Source organism: Gymnoscopelus braueri (assembly GCF_963280865.1).
Source record: "Gymnoscopelus braueri genome assembly, chromosome: 7".
Taxonomy (NCBI): domain Eukaryota; kingdom Metazoa; phylum Chordata; class Actinopteri; order Myctophiformes; family Myctophidae; genus Gymnoscopelus; species Gymnoscopelus braueri.
In genome coordinates this window covers 47,796,577-47,821,590 of record NC_137608.1, presented here as the reverse complement: position 1 = coordinate 47,821,590, position 25,014 = coordinate 47,796,577, and the positions used below count along the sequence as shown (strand labels likewise).

The 25,014-nt window shown below is 40.1% G+C and overlaps 2 protein-coding genes across 2 annotated transcripts in view; both read left to right on the top strand.

Annotated features, from left to right (window-relative positions):
- Positions 1-25,014, top strand: part of LOC308089090 (H-2 class II histocompatibility antigen, E-S beta chain-like) — a gene marked incomplete at its 3' end in the record, with an annotated part of 109,715 nt that overhangs the window by 38,816 nt on the left and 45,885 nt on the right. The window lies entirely within an intron of this gene.
- Positions 19,535-20,627, top strand: LOC308088736 (lactose-binding lectin l-2-like). The gene is made up of 2 exons (XM_080433292.1): positions 19,535-19,589; positions 20,028-20,627. The coding sequence occupies exon 2, from the start codon at positions 20,072-20,074 to the stop codon at positions 20,552-20,554; it is 483 nt and encodes a 160-aa protein (XP_080289418.1). The 5' UTR covers positions 19,535-19,589; positions 20,028-20,071; the 3' UTR covers positions 20,555-20,627.

The window sequence follows — 25,014 nt, the reverse complement described above, 5'->3', positions numbered from 1 at the left end:
CCAGCCTTTGCCAGTTCATTTGCCAATGGGTATTGACTGTGCATCAGCTCCTCAGTTTAGATGGCTACTTTTGTGTGTTTCAAACATTTTTTCTAACTCCTTGTCTCCCTGTGCCTCAGATTACACCCGGTAAACAATCCATGCCAGCCCGACTGCCTTGCTTCTTTTTTCATTCTGAGTTTTTGGATCTGGTTGAATTAAAGACTGATTGAAATTTCTATATGGTTTGAGTTCTGCTTTTGGGTCCAAAATACAACTGGTGTGGTGAGAACCCAAACACAGACAGCCAGGCAAAGTTGGTGTTCAAAAACCATTATTGGGTATTTTAATACAGGACACAGGAGAAAATTAGACCAGGGAACAAACATAGAAATACAAGACCTAGACACTACAATCAATGAGAGAAAAGTCTGTGTCTGTGACTTTGACAAACGCTCACTTAACAAATAGACTCATAACTGCATAACTGTGGTCCTAGGTTTTCAGAAGGTGGCATAATTGTTTCCTTTTCCAGTTCAGTCCCAGAGCTTTGTTTGATTGGCTTGGTAGTGTCCTTGGTCTGCCTCTGCCCCGGTCTCTTCCCATCTGGACAGGTGGACAGTCTACTCCGAGTCTCTCCCAGGTAACAGAGTTTCTTGAAGGGATAGTTCACCCCCAAATTGAACTTTTTTTCTATTAATTAGTGACCCCATGGAGACTTGAATTCATGGATTTTTGTTTTTGTGACAGTGAATCTCATAAAAAATCTCCTCAGCTCTCCAGGCTACAAAGAACACAACAGGTAAACACAGATCAAAGAATACAGATTATGGTTTCAATTAAAGCAAGAAGTAATACTTACTTGTGTACTCTTTACTCTTTACTGTCTTGTCTTGTATTACAAGTCTTAGCCTATGACAGGAGCAGAAATGTGCGGAAGGTAGTTTTGCATGCATGTGTGGTACTGTTTTTGCTTCAATATTAATGTACACATTGTTTGAGTGTGCTAATATTGTAGCAAAAAGTATCAATATTGGTGTTAATATATTTTAAGTGTCAGTTATTCAATCACCTAAGAATTATTACAGTAGATATTTGATGATAAAAATAATTATTAGATATTTAATGATAAATACAATAAATGTATATTAAGATATCTAATGAACGCAGAGGCGTAGCACCAAATTCTGGGCCCTGGGGACAAAGATTCACTGTGGGCCCCCCTATGATATTTTTTCTTTAAAAAAGACCAAAAACATACTTTTTTTGGGGGGGGGGGGGGGCTAGTAACTCAGTCCCACTTACACCCCCCTGTGACGCCCCTGAATGAACGCACATCCGTGCCATCAAACGGGTGACGGCCTGGGACGGATTTGACCATACAGCGATGTTACAGGTCTGATGTGTTTTTTTTTTGTTTTTTTTCTGAAAACAGAAGAAAAGGGGCATACATGTTCACTCTGCTGCACAGAATCACAACGATCTCTAACCAGCATCAGTAGGAATTCTTCCTGGTTATAGCCTAGCTATCAGTGTAAACAGTTAAGATTGTCACCAGACACTTTAGCTTTTTTTCAGATAACAATATAAACATTGAATAAAGTAATAACTATATTAAAGAACAATAAACCTCATTACAGTTTCCTAAATATTCTTAATGACGTTCTGAATACAATTGGAAATCGAAATCTTACCCACTAAAATAACAACATTTTATTTCATCATTTTCTGCACACTCAAAAGCTGAGTATTTCCCCAATTTAACCATTTCACATTTCACTTTTTAACAGACCAACAATCATGTCTTATTGCTTTTCATTCATATCAGTAGCCTACCTCCATAGTGTATTACCTCAGTACTACTAGTACAGTTACAATACAGAGATAGTCTGATAATTTCTAAACAATCATGTTGCCTTAACCAGGACTCTTGAACTGAAACAGATCAACAGACTACTATTTCCTATTAAATTATTCAAAAGTTTAAACTTATCACATTTTCTAACCAGCATCAGTAGGATTTCACTTCCTGGTTAGCTATCAGTGTAGTTCCCTGCAGCGTAGGCGCCCCCTACTGTCGGGAGGAGGGTACAACCTCAATTCAGAGTGTTACAGCAACATGTGACGTGAACCTCACTGTAGTATGGTGAGAACATGGTTGTGTAACCGAGGGCTGTTGAGAGGGAAGCTCTGTTTCCGCCTGAACACAAACTGTCTTCCATGGACAGCAGGTCTCATGTCTGCCTGTGATGGCCTTTTTCAGAATCAGTGATTATGTGTCATTTCTGATAGTATGCTGATCTGAAAGTAAAGATCAAGACTAAAAAGAAAGAGAAAAAGAAAAAGAATACTATGTAGAAATCTTGTGGAGTCACACAGACGCATGGCTTCTCTCCCCATTGGTGCGCCCGCTGTTATTATTGAACACAGTCTGTCCTCCCTGAACCGCAGGTCTCAGGTCTGTCCGTAAAGGTGTGTTCTACAGCTAGTTGCCTCTCTCTTGTTACAGAGCTCCTGTTGAAGCCAAACATCCTCTTCTTCCCCTCCATGAATGGTGACCATTCTCTGGGGACCAGCAGCAGGGTCTTCAGGTGTTTGAGGGTTCCAACTTCTCCATCACATGTTCCATCCAACCACAATACCTGGAGGTGGAAGGAGGCTCCTTCCACCTCACGTTCGCTGGATCCAACACAACACACAACCGTGCCCAGCCAGCTGTCAACCACTCTGCCAGCTTCCCATTCCCTGCAGCAGACCACAGCCACCAAGGGAATTACACCTGTGTTTATCGCATTAATGTTTTTTCTCGTAACTTCTCCTCCGAGAGCGAGCTCCTCTCTCTCACTGTCGAAGGTAACCTGAATGAAATGGACATTTCAACTCACAATATGAAACTGAACAGAGATGCATGAAAGTGACATCATTTCAAGAATATAACGGGAATTCTGTCAAATGAACCTTTCTAAATCGAGAGCTGTTGCTTACATCAGTGGTTCTCAACCTTTTCAGGCCGTGACCCCCCAAAATAATCATATTTGAACTGGGTACCCCCCACCCCCACACACCCTGATAAGCACTTGGAATGTAGGAGTTGGGGCATTTCATTTAGTTTGACTCGGATCCATAGATAAATATTGTGAAAATAACAGATCTACAATTAAGCTCACAACACCTATCGGCTATTTTCACAAATTTAGCTTCTTATATTATTTGACAATTTAGCCAATGTTTGACCAGTTTTATAGTATAGTTTGTTTATTATTTTTGATACAGTAATGTCTTCTTTTTTTTTTGGGGGGGGGGATTAAACGGTCTTATGAGTCCTTAAATTGTCCCCTCACTGTCATCTGGGGACCCCTCAAAAATCACGTGGGCACGGCAGGTTGAGAACCACTGCCTTACATGATGTTTGGTGGTGATCTTATCCCAACATATTTCTCCCACAGCCTCTCGTCTGACAGCTGACATCATCAGAGTTACAGTCACAGTGCTGCTGCTGGTGGTGATGCTGTTATCCAGAGTCCTCTATCGTCTCTATAATCTCTGGATGGTAATGTTTATATGTCTGTATTTAATGCATGACCGGTTGTTAATGTTAATGAGAATTCAGTAAGTTGGTGCTGCTGTGTTTTTGCAGTCCACCAGAGGGCAGAATGGAGGAGTGGAGAACATTGAGATGGTTTACTATAATATTGTTGGTTCTGGTGCTGAAACTGGGCCGAGTGAAGATGAAGAATACCACCTGTACACAGAGGTGGATCTCCAAGGAGGTGCTGAAGCTGGGCCGAGTGAAGAGGCAAGGGTCCAGGAAACATTGTTTTAACTTAAAGGAGCTAATCTCAAATCCATCACATACTGTAACTGCACATCACGTCAGTCAAGGTTTTAACACTTATATAACATCACACTGAAATCAAACCAGGATGATGCTATTATTCAAAAGGAAGGATTTTATACATGTGAAACTCTTTCCTTGTTGTGTGGGGTATCATATCGCAAGTGGAAAATGCTAAAGCCTGTTAAAGTGTGCCTCTAAAGCAGGGGTGTCAAACTCATTTTGGGGTTGGGGCCAGATTGGTCAAATGGTGACTTGAGGTGGGCCGGAACCAGTTGCGGACGCACATGCGCGCTCACACATGCTACTAACTATGCATATCACTTTTTTTTTAATGTATTAAGAAGAATAGCTACTTTAATTATTGACATTAAAAACAAACAATGCAATTTGTAATAATAATAATAATAATAATAATAATAATAATAATAATAATAATAATAATAATAATAATAATAATAATAATAAACCATTTTAAGTAGAATAATTCAATTTGAAGTTAAACAATACCTGGTAATGTGTGTGGGTGGTTAAATAATTAGATGTATAGAACAACAGTGGTGTAAAGTAACTAATTACATTTACTCAAGTACTGTACCTAAGATTTGACGTATTTTTACTTTACTAGAGTATTTCCAATTTCCAGTACTTTTACTTCTACTCCACTACATCTCAGTCACTGCTGTGACATAACAGTATATCACTTTAAAAATGTTTTATGAAGATTAGCTACTTTAATTATTGACATTAAAAACAAACAATGCAATTTGTGATAATAATAATAATAATAATAATAATAATAATAATAATAATAATAATAATAATAATAATAAATGTAATAATAATAATAATGATAATAATAATAATAAACCATTTTAAGTAGAATAATTCAATTTGAAGTTAAACAATACCTGGTAGTGTGGGTGGTTAAATAATTAGATTTATAGAACAACAGTGGTGTAAAGTAACTAATTACATTTACTCAAGTACTTTACCTAAGTAAAGATTTGACGTATTTTTACTTTACTAGAGTATTTACAATTTCCAGTACTTTTACTTCTACTCCACTACATCTCACTTATCATAACTATAATCCATATTTAGATCAGTTATTTAAAACTAAAGTTTATTTATTGTGTAGAATTATTTATTTACTATTGTGTAGTAATATAATACAATATGTCTCAAAACATTAGCATGCCATACAGTTGAATTATTGCAAATTAAACTAGAAAAAGTGCTCCTCGGAGCACAGGTCTCCGCCAGGTCAGGTAGGTTATTTTGGCCTCCTGGTGGCGCTATAATAGGCCAATGTGAAAAGTGTGCCATTTATTCCTAGGCCGTGCATGGCAATCGGACACTGCATGCATGATTTGAGGCATTTTGTTCTAAAAATGTGTTTTACTAAATTTGACCTGCTGGTGGCGCTATAACAGAAACACACACACACACACACACACACACACACACACACACACACACACACACACACACACACACACACACACACACACACACAGAGAAAGACTGGTGACGCGAGGTTACACACACACACACACACACACACACACACACACACACACACACACACACACACACACACACACACACACACACACACACACACACACACTCAAAGTCAAGCGTTCACAGCTGGTGTTAATTATTTTGCCCTACAAACTATCGTTGACTAACCTACGAATGTTACACCCTCTGACAAGTGGATTCTAGATGAGAACAGTTACAAAGGAAGGCTATTCCTTTCTCACTACCTTCAGTTGAGACGCTGCTGTGTGAGGGGGGAGAGGTGAGGGGGGCGGGGTGAGGGGAGAAATGCAGCCACTCTACTCCTCAGACGAGAGACGCAACGGATATATACTTCTCCATACAACGGTGTTTTACCGGATTTGTGATGCTGTTGAAAAAGCGCTCTCCAGTAGCCTACAGGTAGAGTTGAATGGTGATGGTCCTCTGTATGTTAATGACCTTGGCCGTGGCTTCACGGCTTGGCCATTGTTCTCATAGAACAAGTTTGTCCAATATTCAGACCCACTGACCAGGCATCCTAAGAAGCTGCTGGGCGCTGCCGTTTTTTTCTGCCTTTTTTTTTCTCTCTCTTTTTTTTTTTCATTAGAGGTAGTATTAAATGGCGTTTTCTCAAATCACCTCGCGGGCCAGATTTGACGACGTCGCGGCCCGCGAAACACCAGTTTGACATGGCTGCTCTAAAGCGAACGGTAGAATGTCTAATGACAAGTCAGAACATGGATCCGCGAGATCCACATGGGAACGGTGTGGCTCCAATGTGGATGTCGGACTTCATGTGGCCAGCTTGTGATTTTTTTTTTACAGTTTACAGTATGACTTATGAGTGAGCATATGGCTCCATCTGGGCAAGGTTTCAGCCTGACCTGAGCGGAGCCCGATTATAAAACTATTAGCTGTTCATTACATTTCTAAAATTTTATGAACAGCTGCCAACTACCATACTAAATAATTTGTGTTCTTATTACGTGTCTTTTTCCTTTTCACAGCACTTTGGTGAACTCTGTTGTTTTCAAATGTACTCTATGAATAAAGTTGGATTGGAAATGTTCAAGAGGATGTGTCTCTATTCAACTGCAAAGTTATTCACAAACAAACCAGTGAAACCACACATCCATGTAAACACAGCTGAAAGACTACTGTGAGTTGGAGAAATAATGATAAACATTAGTGTGAGGTCATGTTTTTTAAGTTTAAGTGGCTTTCTAAGGCCGAGAGGGGCGGATCCAAACCTAGTGCTGGAATCCAACGCAAGCTCCCTATTGCTTCACCAATCTATGTGCCCGCCTCCTCTCCCCTCCCCTCCGGCCTGTGTACAGAACACTGAGGTCACCAAATTTGGAGCGACGCCCCTCTGCACTCTGATTGGTTAGGAAAATACAAGGTTCACTCCCGCTCCTAGGCCACAGTTCCTGCAACAAACCAAAAAAAGGGCATGGGTTCCCGAGGCTATCACGTATGTAACTTACTTAGTCAGCAATGTCACATCTTGTACATCCACCCCAATTCAATTTTATAAAAAAAGTATAAAATGACAGAAACCACCACGTTTAAGAGTTCTGACTCACTCTAGAGACCGAAGACTGTAGATGATCTACTATGACAGATCATCTACAACTCTATACCTCTTACTTATGTAAAGAAAAAGCTAAAAGACAGAACACAGCTTCATGACCTTTCATATTTTGCCAACTTTGCGGACACCCTCTGTGGAACAGATAAAAAGGCAATCAGCCTATCAGCTAATGAATTCCATCACTCTTTTACGCATCAGATCACAGATCACTTGTCAACCATTTCATTATCAGGTAGTATAGCCAGGTTCCTCTATTATGTACGAATGTCCAGCTTTACGAAACGTGTTTAGGATATGTGATGTGTGGTAATCAGCTTCCATAAGCCAATGTGCATTATGCACGCCTGCTCCGTACTTTCCTTATTTATTTCGTCATTTAACTACTTCTGTTTTTCTCCGTCACTTGAGATTCCAGTATTCTTTCTGCCAGTACATATCTCTTGCCTCACACCTTAGCATTTAAGCACCACAAGAATAATATTTGGCATTCAGTGAGGACAAGTGTCTTGTCTCTTTTGGGCTATTTGTCGCGTCCTTCCCCTGTTTTGTCTGATTGTGAGACAGACTGGTTCCATCTGGGGTTCCCAGCGGTGACTGTTTGCGCTAATTGAGACTGTGGGTATTTAACGGGTCTGAGTGTGTGTTTGAGTTGCTTGTTCGTCGTCGATGTTTCCCGAGAGTTTGTTCTAGTGTGATTATTTAAGTTACAGTTTTGATCCCTCTGTGAAGGTGTACTTCTGTGAATGTAAATACAACTAAAAACTTAAGATTGAAAGGCAAATGAGGGATACAAATGTACGACAAGCATGGAAGGGGTTTTATACAATGGGAATAAAGGAAAAGAAAGCCGTCATCAACACGAGTAACGATCTGTACTTAACCTCCTTAGTAATGTGCAACATGAAATGGACCCCTTACAGTTTGTGTGTAGAAAGGGGAGGGGCACTGATGACGCTCTTCTTTTTATGCTTAATAAGATCAATTATCATCTTCTAGATCAACCTAAAAAGACACGATATGCTCGGGTGCTTTTTGTAGATTTCTCTTCAGTTTTAACACAATGAGATCTCATATTTTGATGAGGAAATTGTATGATATGGGTGTTAAAACTCATATCATCAGATGGGTGGAGTCCTTCCTGACTGATCGGGTACAACATGTTTGGGGGGAATAAAGCAATATCTCTCCCTATTACGATCAACACGGGGGCTCTGCAAGGGAGTTTGATCTCACCGGTATTGTTCACTTTGTACAGAAGCGACTGCAGCATTGACTTAAATAACACCTGTTGGCCTATTGTTAAATTTGCCGACGACAAAGCTATTGTTGGTCTGATTGAGGATGATGAGACAAGCTATCAAAGAACAGTGGATGAGTTTGCTGGTTGGTGCAAGAGTAACTTCCTTCAGTTGAATATTAAGAAAACTAAGGAGGTTATAGTTAGGTATAGTGACTGTGGAGGAATACAAGTACTTGGGCACAACGATTGCTGAAAATAGCCGATAGGTGCTTAATTGTAGATCTGTTATTTTCACAATATTTATCTATGGATCCGAGTCAAACTAAATGAAATGCCCCAACTCCTACATTCCAAGTGCTTATCAGGGTGTGTGGGGGTGGGGGGTACCCAGTTCAAATATGAGTTTGTTCTAGTGTGATTATTTAAGTTACAGTTTTGATCCCTCTGTGAAGGTGTACTTCTGTCACTTCTGTGTACTTCCATCACTCTTTTACGCATCAGATCACAGATCACTTGTCAACCATTTCATTATCAGGTAGTATAGCCAGGTTCCTCTATTATGTACGAATGTCCAGCTTTACGAAACGTGTTTAGGATATGTGATGTGTGGTAATCAGCTTTCATAAGCCAAAGTACAGGATGCACGCCTGCTCCGTACTTTCCTTATTTATTTAGACATTTAACCACTTCTGTTTTTCTCCGTCACCTGATATTCCAGTAATCGTTCTGCCAGTAAATATCTCTTGCCTCACGCCTTAGCATTTAAGCACCACATGAATAATATTTGGCATTCTGTGAGGACAAGTGTCTGTCTCTTTTGGACTATTTGAGTGTTTATGTTTGGCCTATTCACGGCCCTTTGCCTATACAACAGTGATTCTCAAACTCTTTCCTGTCAAGGACCCCCAAATTGATATGCATTTGGCTGCAAACCTCCATTTGAAACAATTTTGTGCCAGGGAACCAAGAGAAGATGTGTAGTTTTTCCAAATCACATAAAGATTTTTCAAAATCTCTCAGAAGTATAAAATGAGGTTAAAGTGGTTTAACTGATTGTTATGCTATATTAACTAGTTGGGGACCCCCTGGAACCCCCTGAAGGACCGCATGGGGATCCCGGACCTCACTTTGAGAACCACATACAAGGACTGCTATACACACACCACCTGCTCTCATCTTCACCTGTCAGCAAAACCATTGATGTTAGAGCGTCTGCAAATAGAATAGAGCTAATAGGCCTACAGGCCTGTCCATCAACCAGACTTCTATATGTACCTGAATCCTCCTCACGTGTTCAGGAGGCTTGCCTCGCATGCTGTTCAGGTCTCATACCTGATTCATCATATTCTGTGCTCTCACTCTTTGTGGAAATGACTCTGAGTTTCACTGAAGAGTTCTACGACAGCTGTCTATGAAGGGTCCTGAACTCCTGATATAACAGGTTCAGACCAGCTCCGAGAATCCCTTAAAAAAGACCCAAATCCAAGTTCAGAGTCAGAATCAGAATCAGCTTTATTGTCACATCAAATCAAATCAAACTTTATTTGTATAGCACATTTACATCGACCGAGGTCGAACCAAAGTGCTTCACATTACAGAGCATAATAACATACACAGGCATTGCTTCAATATGTAAGAGAGCAAAATGTAAAATACAATGAGCAGTACATGGGAACATAATAGGCTACATGGGTAGACTTAAATTAAATTGAATTAAAAGCGATAGAGTAAAAATGAGTCTTTAATAGGGATTTGAAAGCCGTCAAAGACCGAGCAGAGCGAACATGGAGAGGCAGGGCGTTCCAGTGGTTGGGACCGGCCACATCACAGGTTTACATGTGTAAAACAGTGGGTGAAATTAGTTTTTGTGCAAGCTCCATCGTTTTTGTTATTTCCATAACAAAGAGAGGGAAGAAGAAGAAGAGGGGGCAAGAGAGATCAATCAATAAAAAACAAACAAATTATCTACATATTTACACATAGTACCTGAGGTAAGACATAAGGTGCAGTAAGTACCTGATTTCTAATTAAGAAATGGCATTGACTTAAAGCATTTTGCATTACAACAGGTCATGGCGTTATTGACAATTTTGACACATTTTGGACCAGAAATGGCCTTTATAAACCTGATGGCTTGCACCCTAACACCCTAGGTATTAAACAGCTCACTACAAATTACATCCGCCATGTTGCCTTCAAGACATGATATTCTCCACAGCATGATTCCGCCATAGATCCCATATCCTGCAATAACGGTGAGCATCTTTCAGAGGGTCATGTTGATATTCCATTCTCCTCCACCATACCTGTCAGGATCACTTCAAACCGCAACGCCAATAGACCCAGTAGCTCTGTAAATCCCTCCAGTTTAATTCTGCTTTCATCTCACTACTCCTGTCTCCTCCACTTTTAAAATTGGTTTACTACATATTAGATCCCTGGTTCACTAAACGATTTCATTGAATCACATAACGTAGATTTATTTTTCATCACAGAGACGTGGCTAAGCCCAGAGGACAATATGCCTCTTAACCACCCCACCTAATCTTTCTTATTTTAACTTACCTAGACCAGAGGGCATAGGTTTGCTGCTTGCTGTTTTTTATAAGAATAATTGTAAATGTTCTACTATCTCCTTCTGTGTTTTTAACACCATTGAAGTTTTTAGCTTTTTAATTAACAGTAAAAATTCAGTGCTTCGTGTTTTAATCTATAGACCCCCTAAACACAGCTCTGGTTTTATTACTGAATTCTCCGAGCTCCTGTCCCTTATTACCCAGCGTTTCGACAGCATCATTCTATTGTGGGACATGAATGTTCATGTCTGCTGTCCTTCCAACTCTCTCTCCACTGATTTGATTAATCCACCCACAAAACAAACATGGGCAAATTCTCCTTCTACAGCACTGCCACCCAGGTTTGAAATAGTCTAACCCCATACCTCAAAAAATGCAGTTCGCTGGGCCCTTTTAAAACAGCCTTGAACCCCCCCCCCCCCCCCGTTCTTGTACATAGTCTTTTATTTTATTGTATTTCCCCCCCTTTTTCATTTTTTTTATGTACCTGTACATAATCTTTTACCTGTTTATTTTGTAATGATATTTGAACTGTGGTGCCACTATATATGTCTGAATTGAATACCAAGGCCCTCATTGGAAACAAGACCGCAAGGACTTTCATGAACGGACCTGTACTGTTTTACATTTTTGCCTAATAAAATATTCAATCAATCAATCAATCTCACTGACCCCCCATTGAACCCCAGGTTTGCTTGCTCCATAACCTTTTTTAAATCTAAATTAAAAACACATTTTCTAACCCCCTAACAGCAGAAATGTATGCATCTATTCTCACTGATACTGTTATTGTGTTTTGTTATTGTTGCTGTAATTGTGTATGATTCACTGTTTGATTTGAATTTGTTAAGCACTTTGTAACTTTGTTTAAAAAGGTGCTATATAAATACAGTTTATTCACTATGCGAAGAAACACACCTTTAAGGAAAGTTTAAAGGTTTTATTGAATACATTGAAAGTAATGGAGGGAGGGGAAGAGGGTTCCGGGGAGGGTTGCCGACCCTGGTGTCTTTGGGGAGGAGGTCGTAGGAGGAGCGTAGTCAGCACGGCACACGCGGACGGCCGATGGCGTAGTCAGCACGGCACTCATGGACCGATACGCCCAGCAGGAACCTGAGAAGTGGGAGAGAGAGAGAAGGAGGGAGAGAGAGAGACAGGGAGAGAGACAGGGAGAGACATAGAAGGAAAAAAGAGAGGAGTGGTGGCAAGCACAACCTGTGGAGGTGAAAGGGGTGGTGGAGGGATGCTGAAAACGTTATGAGCTTGAGTACGGATGTACGAAAGCGAATAAGGGGTTTCTGGGTGTTTCTGACAGGGTATAAATAGCGCCAGGTAGATTGGTGAGTGGGCGGAGTAAAGTTGTGTTTCTCCGCCTCCTGAACATCTGTTGTTCCAACACCATTTATTGTTATTATTGAGAAAACTAACAGGAAACAGTGTCAAACAAAGGACTTTTTGTTTATGTGATCAAATGTTACTAACCTCAATTGTGTTCTTTGATGATAACTAACACATGAACTGATATGATTCATGTTTACTATCTATTTTACTATTCCTATTACTATTTTGATATTGAATTCAATGAAAAAACGCCTGAGAAGCCTACTAAGATGTGCAATAATGTAGAAATACTAAATCAAATTCGAGACAGGGAATAAATGGTGATGATTTGCATACTGACATGCGTTCATACCTCCTGCTGGTGTCCCAATCCCAAGAAAAGAGGAAGTGAAAATTGCTTTAAAATGTCCTGCCTTCACCTCTCTTGGCTCAGACTTCTAAGATTTGTTTTCAGCCACCCAGAGGAAACCCTGTTCCCAGACGACGAGACAAGATCTACACCAGGTTCGGTCTCATTCAACTATTTCTGTGGCAACATAGCCTACTGTATGTTGTGACCCTGCAATCGTGCCAGTTCTCCTATCGATTTCTCTCTCTCTCTCTCTCTCTCTCTCTCTCTCTCTCTCTCTCTCTCTCTCTCTCTCTCTCTCTCTCTCTCTCTCTCTCTCTCTCTCTCTCTCTTCCCCTCTTTCTTTTCCTTAGGGCTTTCCTCAGTCATCCAGGGTTTTGTTTCCATATTTACAGTATATCTAACAGTGTGTTTTATTACTTTCATGACTTTAATTTGCTTGGTTATTTTTGTAGTTTATTTAGTTAGTGACTCAGGTGATTGGAGTTTAACTGTTGACTGTTTACGGCCTTTTATCAGTTGTAACCCAGTGCTTAGTTAGAAGTTGTTTGCCTCCTCTCTTTTAAACAGTAAATCATACATGGGGTATTTACCTTGCTTAAAGAACTCACTAACTTATGTTAAGTGACGTATCTTTCACGTTTATTGATGTATTGATCATAATAATTTGTATGTTTTGCGGCCTATAAATATTAATACATATCTCGTCTCATAAAGCGTTCCCTGCCACACCACTGACGGAGAGACAACCTCAAGACGACATGCTGCTGATCCCTCATCTCCTATGCTTGCTGGGCCTGTCGCTAGGCACTGTGCACACCGCTGCCTTGGCTGATGGAGCCTGTCCAGTGTTCTGGACCAGCTTCTACGGCAGCTGCTACAAGTATGTTGCTACAGGAATGACCTGGCCCGATGCTGAGCTGAACTGCGTGTCCCAGGATGCCAACCTGGTGTCCGTCCACAGTGAGGCTGAGCACAACTTTGTCCGAGCCCTGATCAAAAACTATGACCCAGCAGAGAGAATGACCTGGATTGGCCTGACAGACTGTCAAAAGGAGGGTGGATGGATCTGGTCTGATGGGTCCAGAGTGAGCTACACCTTGTGGAATCGGGGAGAGCCAAACAATAGGAAACGAAAGGAGCACTGTGCTCATACAAACTATCCTACTAAATGGAATGATACTCCATGTTATAATACTATGCCTTCTGTCTGTAAATCTCGTACAGTCCAGTACAGACATTAGTACTGTACAGTACTAGTGACTGGATTGTCTAATTCAACCCATTGACTTGTACTGTGTCTCCTTAATAAAGGTACATTAAATATGTTTCTGTTCGGATATGCAAATCTGTGTCTTCACTGTAAAGAACAATGGATATTCACATATTTATAGAAAACTAGTAAACTGCAAAAGAATAGATTATTCCACAGCACCATGGCATCTCTCTCTCTCTATCTCTCTCCCTCTCTCCTTCAGTTCTACTGTATGATGTTCACATTTTCTGTCTTTGTAGTCAAACATAATGCAATTGACATCACCTGATATCTTATGGTCATAGACTGTAAAAAAAATATTCAAATAATCTTGTAGACTAACTTAAAAAAAAAAAAAAACATACATGTAATTACAATAAGTGTTCCACCTTAACACAGTCTTTGGCTGGTCGTGTCCAGATGGCTCTTAATTGTGGGATCGCTTTAGCGATCACACTAATGTTATCTTCACTAGTTGTGGGATCGCTTCAGCGATCACACTAATGTAATTTCCACTAGTTATTATTCCGCCCGTTTTTGGATTGGTCAAGCTTCACGTGACATCACAATATGTAATATAAATAGGTAAGACAGAATTAATCAGGAACAGTAATATCACTATAACAGATACTATCAACATTCTTAGCGATCCCACACTGTTTCTTCAGGAACAGTACTTTCTAGTTATTATTATTATTCCACCTGTTTTCGGATTGGTCAAGCTTCACGTGACATCACAATATGTAATATAAATAGGTAAGACAGAATTAATCAGGAACAGTACTTTCTAGTGTGATACTATCAACATTCTTAGCGATCCCACACTGTTTCTTCAGGAACAGTACTTTCTAGTTTCTCTAGTTATTACAACACATTCCAGTACTTACTCGAAAAAGCTTATTTTTGTCTGTTATCATTCTTCCTTTGCAAGGTTTGATTTGTAAAAAAAATAATTAAAAAAACTTTTTTTTAAATAAATTAGCAAAAAATAGGTTAACGTACATTGGTTATTAAATCGTTAAATTGTGATATATCAAACATACTGTAAATATCAAACATACCTACCTGTTTACATTTCCCAAAAAGAAATGCATGTATTTAATTCAGTCTGAGCAGTCTGAGCAGAAGCAGGGATAAAATACATCCCTATATATAGATAGTGTTATATGGATAGTTATAGTGTCATTCCATCCAAACGGATCAAAGTGTTTCCAAATAAACCACGGATGAATAAGGAAATGAAAGAAACATTATATAGAAAGAAACGTGCTTTTGAACAAGGTGACCTAATTCAAGTGAAAGCTATTTAGAAATATATAAAACGAATAGTGAATGTAAATACAACTAAAAACGTAAGATTGAAAGGCAAATGAGGGATACAAATGTACAACAAGCATGGAAGGGGCTGTATGCAATGGGAATAAAGGAAAAGAAAGTGGTCATCAACACGAGTGACGTGTCTGTATTTTGATCTGTATTTTGCCAATGAATTAAATACTTTTTATGGCAGATTTGATACTTACATTTTTATATTGAATGTAATTTGTTGAAGGACCAATTCAGCAATAGTCAATCACTTATTATAACAGAGGAGGGGGTGTGTATAGAACCCTCAAAGGAATTAACCCACGCAAATCACCGGGTCCTGATGGGATGGCCCAGGGGTTATGTGCTTAAAGGGGTACTTCACTCTCGGGCCGGGGACACATTTAAAAAAAATATTAAAAATAAATGAAAAAAGTTATGGAAAATTCATGGCCCCCTCACACATTAGTAGGACACTGCGTGTCGTGAGGGGGCCATGAATTTTCCATAACTTTTTTCATTTATTTTTAATATTTCTTTTAAATGTGTCCCCGGCCCGAGAGTGAAGTATCCCTTTAAGGAGTGTAGGGGACAGCTCAGCCCTGTACTGAGACACATGTTCCAGTTATCAGTAGATACGCACTATATTCCAAAAGCGTGGAAGACCTCGCTTATAGTTCCAATGCCAAAAATGTGCCAGTTGCCTTAACATCATTGATATTCAAAAGCTTGGAGCGCATTATTTTAAATAACCTCCTTAGTAATGTGCAACATGAAATGGACCGCTTACAGTTTGTGTGTAGAAAGGGGAGGGGCACTGATGACGCTCTTCTTTTTATGCTTAATAAGATCTATTATCATCTTCTAGATCAACCTAAAAAGACACGATATGCTCGGGTGCTTTTTGTAGATTTCTCTTCAGCATTTAACACAATGAGACCTCATATTTTGATGAGGAAATTGTATTATATGGGTGTTAACACCCATATCATCAGATGTGTGGAGTCCTTCCTGACTGATCGGGTACAACATGTCAGGGTGAATAAAGCAATATCTCTCCCTATTACGATCAACACAGGGGCTCCGAAAGGGAGTTTGATCTCACCGGTATTGTTCACTTTGTACAGAAGAGACTGCAGGAGTGACTTAAATAACACCTGTTGGCCTATTGTTAAATTTGCCGACGACACAGCTATTGTTGGTCTGATTGAGGATGATGAGATAAGCTATCAAAGAACAGTGGATGAGTTTGCTGGTTGGTGCAAGAGTAACTTTCTTCAGTTGAATATTAAGAAAACTAAGGAGGTTATAGTTAGGTATAGTGACTGTGGAGGAATACAAGTACTTGGGCACAACGATTGATTCCAAGCTGACATGGAATTACAACACTGATGCCATGTATAAGAAAGGTCAGCAGAGGCTGCATTTTAATGCGCAGACTGAGACAGTTTAACGTCGAAAAAAGTTTAATGGTACTCTTCCATCGATCCTTCGTAGAGAGTGCATTAACTTTTTGTTTTGCTTCCTGGTATGGCTCTTTAATAAGAACAAACTCCATAAAATCATCAATGTATCCAGCAGGATAGCTGGGGTACAACTTGAGAGTATGACAGCAATGTATGAGACCCGGGTACTAAAGCTATGGGGATAGAACGCACCATCAGGACGACGGTACAAAGTACCAATGTTGCAGGCTAGGGCTTCAAGATCATTTGTCCCCACAAGTATAGGACTCCTGAACAAACAGGCCCCATCTCAGCTCTGTGCATAAAATGTAATGTGATGCCTCTTGAACTATGACTGGTAGCCTTTTCTATTTTCCTCTCTGTAAGAGAGGAGCTGTGTAGTACTGTCAATGTGTGATCTGGCTATGTATCGTGTATTTATGTGTTGTGATTTGTTTTTGTATCCTGATGGCTGCTTGGTACAAAATGAATTTCCGCAAGGACAATAAAGCATCATCCGCCATAAAAATGAATGACCATGAGGGGGGAGATCAAAAGCAGAGCCCCCCCCCCAGCATATCCAACCCTTTGTTCAAACTGCCCCACATCAACCCTCCCTGACCTCATTCAGTACTGGTGGGTTTGCTGCTGGTCAAAGTGGAAGTGAAAATGAGCTTACGGCATATTTACATGATATCATGCCAGGTTCCTCTATTATGTCCGAATGTCCAGCGTTACGAAACGTGTTTAGGATATGTGATGTGTGGTAATCAGCTTTCATAAGCCAAAGTACAGGATGCACGCCTGCTCCGTACTTTCCTTATTCATTTAGACATTTAACCACTTCTGTTTTTTTTTTTTCTCCGTCACCTGATATTCCAGTAATCTTTCTGCCAGTAAATATCTCTTGCCTCACGCCTTAGCATTTAAGCACCACAAGAATAATATTTGGCATTCTGTGAGGACAAGTGTCTTTTGGGCTATTTGAGTGTTTATGTTTGGCCTATTCACGGCCCTGTGAACTCTCTTTCCTGTCAAGGACCCCCAAATTGATATGCATTTGGCTGCAAACCTCCATTTGAAACAATTTTGTGCCAGTGAACCCCATAAGAGAAGATTTGTAGTTTTTCAAAATTACTTAAAGAGATTTCACAATCTTTCAAGATTTTTCTAAATCTTACAGAAGTATAAAATGAGGTTAAAGTGGTTTAACTGATTTTTATGCTATATTAACTAGTTGGGGACCCCCTGGAACCCCCTGAAGGACCGCAATGGGATCCCGGACCTCACTTTGAGAACCACATACAAGGACTGCTATACACACACCACCTGCTCTCATCTTCACCTGTCAGCAAAACCATTGATGTTAGAGCGTCTGCAAATAGAATAGAGCTAATAGGCCTATAGGCCTGTCCATCAACCAGACTTCTATATGTACCTGAATCCTCCTCACGTGTTCAGGAGGCTTGCCTCGCATGCTGTTCAGGTCTCATACCTGATTCATCATATTCTGTGCTCTCACTCTTTGTGGAAATGACTCTGAGTTTCACAGAAGAGTTATACGACAGCTGTCATGAAGGGTCCTGAACTCCTGATCTCAGCAACAGGTTCAGACCAGCTCCAAGAATCCCTTCAAAAAGACCCAAATCCAAGTTCAGAGTCAGAATCAGAATCAACTTTATTGTCACATCACAGGTTTACAGGTGTAAAACAGTGGGTGAAATTAGTTTTTGTGCAAGCTCCATCGTTTTTGTTATTTCCATAAAAAAGAAAGGGAAGAAGAAGAAGAGGGGGCAAGAGAGATCAATCAATAAACAAACAAATGATCTACATATTTACACATAGTACCTGAGGTAAGACATAAGGTGCGGTAAGTACCTGATTTCTAATTAAGAAATGGCATTGACTTAAAGCATTTTGCATTACAACAGGTCATGGTTATGCATTTTGGACCAGAAATGGCCTTTAATAAACCTGATGGCCTGCACCCTAGGTATTAAACAGCTCACTACAAATTACATCCGCCATGTTGCCTTCAAGACATGATATTCTCCACAGCATGATTCTGCCATAGATCCCATATCCTGCAAAAACGATGAGCATCTTTCAGAGGGTCATGTTGATATTCCATTCTGCTCCACTATACCTGTCAGGATCACTTCAAACCACACCGCCAATAGACCCAGTAGCTCTGTAAATCCCTCCAATTTAATTCTGCTTTCACTGACTACTCATCTCACTACTCCTGTCTCTTCCACTTTTAAAATCTTTGTAAATGTTATCCTATCTCCTTGTGCTTTAAACACCATCGAAGTTTTTAGCTTTTTAATTAACAGTAAAAATCCAGTGCTTTGTGTTTTAATCTGTTAGACCCCTAAACACAACTCCGGTTTTATTACTGAATTCTCCGAGCCCCTTTCCCTTATTACCCAGTGTTTTAACAGCATCATTCTATTCATGTCTGTTGTCCTTCCAACTCTCTCTCCACTGATTTGATTAATCTCATTGACCCCCCCATTGGACCCCAGGTTTGCTTGCTCCATAACCTTTTTTAAATCTAAATTGAAACACTGTTAAAAAGGGGAAAAAAGCCTTTTTAACCCCCCAACAGCAGAAATGTATGCATCTATTCTCACTGATACTGTTATTGTCTCCGCCAGGCCGAAAGGCATGGCGAGAGAGTATGTTTTTCCCCCTGTCCGTCCGTCCGTGTGACCGTCCGTGTGTCCGTCATTCTGTCTGTGTACAGCTAATCTCTAGCACCGCTGGCTTGCTCGCAGTGAAACTGTGCACACACACTCCCTGGATGCCACAGCAGAAACTCTGCCCCAATTTTTTCACATGGGCCTTTTATAGCGCCACCAGGAGGAAATGAAAATGAAAAAACACCTGAAAAGCCAACTACGATGTGCAATAATGTAGAAATCCTAGATACAATTTGAGAAAGGGAATCAATGGTGATGATTTGCATACTGACATGCGTTCACACCTCCTGCTGGTGTCACCCAATCCTAAGAAAAGAGGAAGTGAAATTTGCTTTAAAATGTCCTGCCTTCACTTCTCTTGGCTCAGACTTCTAAGACTTGTTTTCAGCCGCCCAGAGGAAACCCTGTTCCCAGACGACGAGACAAGATCTACACCAGGTTCGGCCTCATCCAACTATTTCTGTGGCAACATAGCTTAGGCTTACTGTTTGTCTTGACCCTGCAATCGTGCCAGTTCTCCTCTCGATTTCTCTCTCTCTCTCTCGCTCTCTCTTCCCCTCTTTCTTTTCCTGAGGGCTTTCCTCAGCCATTCAGGGTTTTGTTTTGCTTGGTTATTTGTGTAGTTTATTTAGTTAGTGACTCAGGTGGTTGGAGTTTAACTGTTGAATGTTTACGGCTTTTTATCAGTTGTAACCCAGTGCCTAGTTAGAAGTTGTTTGCCTACTCTCTTTTTAACGGTAAATCATACATTACCTTGCTTACATAAAGAACTCACGTTACGTCAAGTGACGTATCTTTCACGTTTATGGATATTTATTGATCATAATTATTTGTTTTGCGGCCTATAAATATGAATACATATCTTGTCTCATAAAGCGTTCCCTGCCACACCACTGACGGAGAGACATCCTCAAGTCGGCATGCTGCTGATCCCTCATCTCCTATGCTTGCTGGGCCTGTCGCTAGGCACCGTGCACACCGCTGCCTTGGCAGATGGAGCCTGTCCAGTGTTCTGGACCAGCTTCTACGGCAGCTGCTACAAGTATGTTGCTACAGCTATGACCTGGGCCGATGCTGAGCTGCACTGCATGTCCCAAGATGCCAACCTCGTGTCCGTCCACAGTGAGGCTGAGCACAACTTTGTCCGAGCCCTGGTCAAGAACTATGACCCAGCAGAGAGAGGGACCTGGATTGGCCTGAGTGACTGTCACAAGGACCGTGGGTGGATGTGGTCTGATGGGTCCAAAGTGAGCTACGCCTTGTGGAGTGAGAATGAGCCAAACGGTCCTGGTACAAGAGAACACTGTGTTCATACAAACTACCGGTCTAAATGGAATGATGCACGATGTTCTAGCACCATGCCTTCTGTCTGTAAATCTCGTACAGTCCAGTACAGACATTAGTACAGTACAGTACTAGTGACTGGATTGTCTTATTTAACCCACATACTTGTACTGTGTCTCCATAATAAAGGTACATTAAATGTTTGTGTTTAGATATGCAAATCTGTGTCTTCACTGTAAAGAACATTGGATATTCACATACGTATAGCAAAGCCTATTTTTTTATGTTATCATACTTCCTTTGCAAGGTTTTATTTGTAAAAAAGAAAAGAAAAAAAGAAACAGGTTGGGGGGCATCTTCTCAACCACCTAAGCCCTATACTTAGCAAAAGTAGCCAATCTACAAGCTCACAAAGCGTCACGAAACCTCCCGCCCCCCCCCCCCCCCCCCCCCCCCTCAGCAATTTCAACCCGCCTGGTGGGGTTTTTGCTGGTCAAAGTGGAAGTGGAAATTAGCTAAATCCGGCATATTTACATGATTTCATGTTTATTGATTGAAATGTTCATTAATTTGCACTGTCCCGGAAATAAATAAATACATGAAAGTATTTTTTTTAACTTAAAGGAGTAGTTCGACCAAAAATATGCATCAGATCACATATCACTTCTCATCCATTCCATTATCAGATGTGCAGACAGTAGGCCTATAGCCATGTTCCTCTATTATGTCCGAATGTCCAGCTTTACGAATCGTGTTTGGGATATGTGATTTGTGGTAATCAGCTCTCATAAGCCAAAGTATAGGCCTGCTCCTTACTTTCCTAATGTATTGCGTCATTTACCCACTTCTGTTTTTCTCTGTCATCTGAGATTCCAATAATGTGTCTGCCAGTAAATGTCTCTTGCCTCACACCTTAGCATTTAAGCACCACAAGAAATAATATTTGGCATTCGGCATTAAGCAGCACAAAGTAACATGATTCTCTTCATCGCAGCGCGTATAAGCAACGTTCATGAGCGACATTGTGCTATACATTCAATCTCCTTCTTCTTGAGGCTGAGAGGAATCCTCAGCAGGTCAAAAAATGGCCTTACAGTAATGCCCCAGCTGACTGTACCACTTTCTCCTCTGTCTCTTTCTTGTCAATATGTTGAGTAAACACCAGTGTCTCTTTCTTGTCATGTAGACACCAGTGTCTTTTGTTGAGATTCTGAATCCTTAACTGCCCTGAGTCCCCATCTTTAAACCAATCCAGAAACTTTGATTGATGCAGGGCCGAGCATGGATCAGATTGTAAAACTTATTTACCTCACTGCAGATAGTCTACATATTATATTTTAAATAATCCTTAACCCTTAAATTAAATCAATACTTTCAATGGACTAACATCTTGTTTTATTTGATGGCGTTCCTGCCCTGGCATTTGTGCCCTATAAAACACCACCAAAGGCCAAGTGGCCTTGCCCCTAAAATGACGAATTTCCTGGAAATTCGTCTGGTGATTCATGACCATAAAACATTTGATTCAGTGATTTAAATATATATTTGAAAAATAAAAAGAAAGGTTATTCATTAGATATGGTACATCATATAATTAAAAATTCAATCTTATTTTTTCACAGAATCAAATGTTTTATGGTCATGATCTTAGTGTGTGTGTGTGTGTGTGTGTGTGTGTGTGTGTGTGTGTGTGTGTGTGTGTGTGTGTGTGTGTGTGTGTGTGTGTGTGCGTGTGCTTGTGTGTGTGCGCATGTGGCATGATGTGGGTCAAATTAGCAACTGCTACTAGATTAATGAACACGGGCCAATTGTGTTTGTGTAGATGCTCGACAAAGCCAGATGCACCGCGGTGGGGCCCTGTCTTATGACAGGATGACTCCTTTGAAACTCTGACACCAGGTTCAGATCTATTGAACACGTTGGTTTGGTGAGGGAAAATGGCTCATGTATGTAACTTACTTATTCACTCTTGTCACATCTAGCATTTTATAACAATGTCTATAAAATAACAGAAACCACCAAAGTTTTGCCTCACTCAAGAGACAGCAGAAAAGCTCATGACAGACTGTTCCTACAGTTATGAAAAGAAAATGCTAAAAGACGGAACACAGGATCATTTCCACTCATATCATGCAAGCTTTGTAGAACCACCATGTGGAGCAGATAAAAGAGGCAGGTGGTGGCTGTGCGGGGGTGATCTGGCATGTGCAACACAAGCCCCCCTCTGTGAGGACAAGTATCTGTCTCTTTTGGGCTGTTTGAGTGTTTCTGTTTGGCCTATTCACGGCACCCGACAGAGGGAAAGACCTGGATTGGCCTGAGTGACTGTCACAAGGAACCTTGGGTGAATGTGCTCTGATGTCCAAAGAGAGCTTCAGCTTGTAGAGTGAGAAAGAGCTAAACGGTCCTGGTATGAATGACCACTGTGTGTGTGACATACACAAATGTAGCCTATGGTTCAATTTTAGTTTTTTATGTACGTTTTTATGTACGTTCTTTGTATTTTTAAGAGCCTTATTGTGTCTTGGAATGAGCAGGGAACTTATATTTTAGGAACAGATCTATCCCACTTTTTGCCACAGGGTGGCAAGTGAGACGGGTAGTTGTGGGTGGACTCTATCTTCCTTTTTCCTGTTTATTCAGGTTAATCCAATAGAATAGATTATTCCACAGCATTGTGGCATCTCTCTCTCTCTCTCTCTCTCTCTCTCTCTCTCTCTCTCTCTCTCTCTCTCTCTCTCTCTCTCTCTCTCTCTCTCTCTCTCTCTCTCTCCCCTTCAGTTCCATTATGTTCAAGCTTTCTTGACATCACCTGATATTTGATATCTTATGGTCAGACTGTAAAAAAATATGTAATCTTGTAGACTTGTAAACTTAAAACAAGGCTTTTTTATACCGGTCCATACATGCAATTATAAGTGTTCCACCTTGCTGGTTGTGTCAAGATGGCTCTTATAGTTATTAAACAAAACATTCCGGTCCTTACTCAAAAAGCTTATTTTTGTCTGTTATCATTCTTCCTTTGCGAGGTCTGATTTGTTACAAAAGAAGAAAACATTTTAAAGAAAAAATAAACAGGTGGGGGGCAGGGGTGCACGGGGGGGGGGGGGGGGGGGGCATCTTCTTAACCACTTAAGCCCAATACTTCTCAGCGAAAATAGCCAATCTACAAGCTCACAATGCCTCAAGACACGATGCAAGCTTGTAGATCTGCTATTGTTGTTGTTTGTGAATGAACAAATACAGTATTTTTCAAAATGTTATACATTTGCACAAAAAAAGTTTAACACATATTTTTTTATAAATCATTAAAGGTAGGGTAAGTGATATTTTTTGGTTAAAACAAAAAGTATTTTGTTAAAAGGTTAAAATACTATATTCTGATAGTAATCATTGCTTTAGAGTGTTTTTCAGTAACAGATGTCTCCCCGTCTCTCCAGCTCTTTAATAAACAGAAAATACATTTTTTGGTAGGTGTCAAAATCTCAGCCAATCAGGAGATAGTACCCATTTTTAAGCTTAATTTGTATAGTGTTCCAGTTCCAATTTTGTCTGCTCATTTCTTAGTGGCATCACTTCCAATTTCACTTGTTTAATCTGTATCCTGATTGAGTTCTCTGTCCTGGTTGGATAAAATTGGAAATTAAACTGAAACTGAAACGAAAATGCATTTTCTGTTTAATAAAGAGATGGAGAGACAAGGAGACTCCTAATACTGAACAAACACTCTATAGCAATGAGTACTATCAGAAATTGCTATTTAACAATTATTTTAACCAACGCAAATCACTTACCCTACCTTTAAATTGTGATATTATCAAACATACAGTAAATATCAAACATACCAGCCAGTCTACAGTTCCCAAAAGTAAATGCAAGTATTTATTTTGCCAGCTCACGTTGCACATGCCAGATCACCCGAGCTGCCCTCTGTGAGGAGTGTCTGTCTCTTTTGGGCTATTTGAATGTTTCTGTTTGGCCTTTTTACGGCCCTGTGCCTATACAACAGTGGTTCTCAAACCCTCTCCTGTCAAGGACCCCCATATTGATATGCATTTTGCCGCAAACCCCCATTTGAAACAATTATGTGCCAGGGACCCCCATAAGAGACGATTTGTGTTTTTTCCAAAAGTATTTAATACGATTTCACAATCCTTTTTTTTTTTTTTTTTTGATCAATTTTTTATTTATTCTTCAAGTAAAGCAAACAGGTGAGATCACCAAAGCACACAAAGAGGCCATACTCAGGAAAGACCAAGACAAAAAAGGGAAAGGAAAAAGAAACTGATAATAATACACATACACACATGTAGACATACAACAACAAAAAATTATAATAAAAAATAAATAAAAAATAAAATAAAAGATAATACAAAACTCGGTCAGACAAACAAACTCGCAAAGAGCTAAATAAATGAGACAAGTCAAACAATAAACATGCATACATGCATTAGATGGAGACATGCATTAAACAAAAAAGTACAAGTACAAGACAGTTACAGACAGGGACAGACCAACACGAGACAAGCACAAGACAAGCACAGGACAAGTACAGGACATGTACAGGAGCCACAGGTAC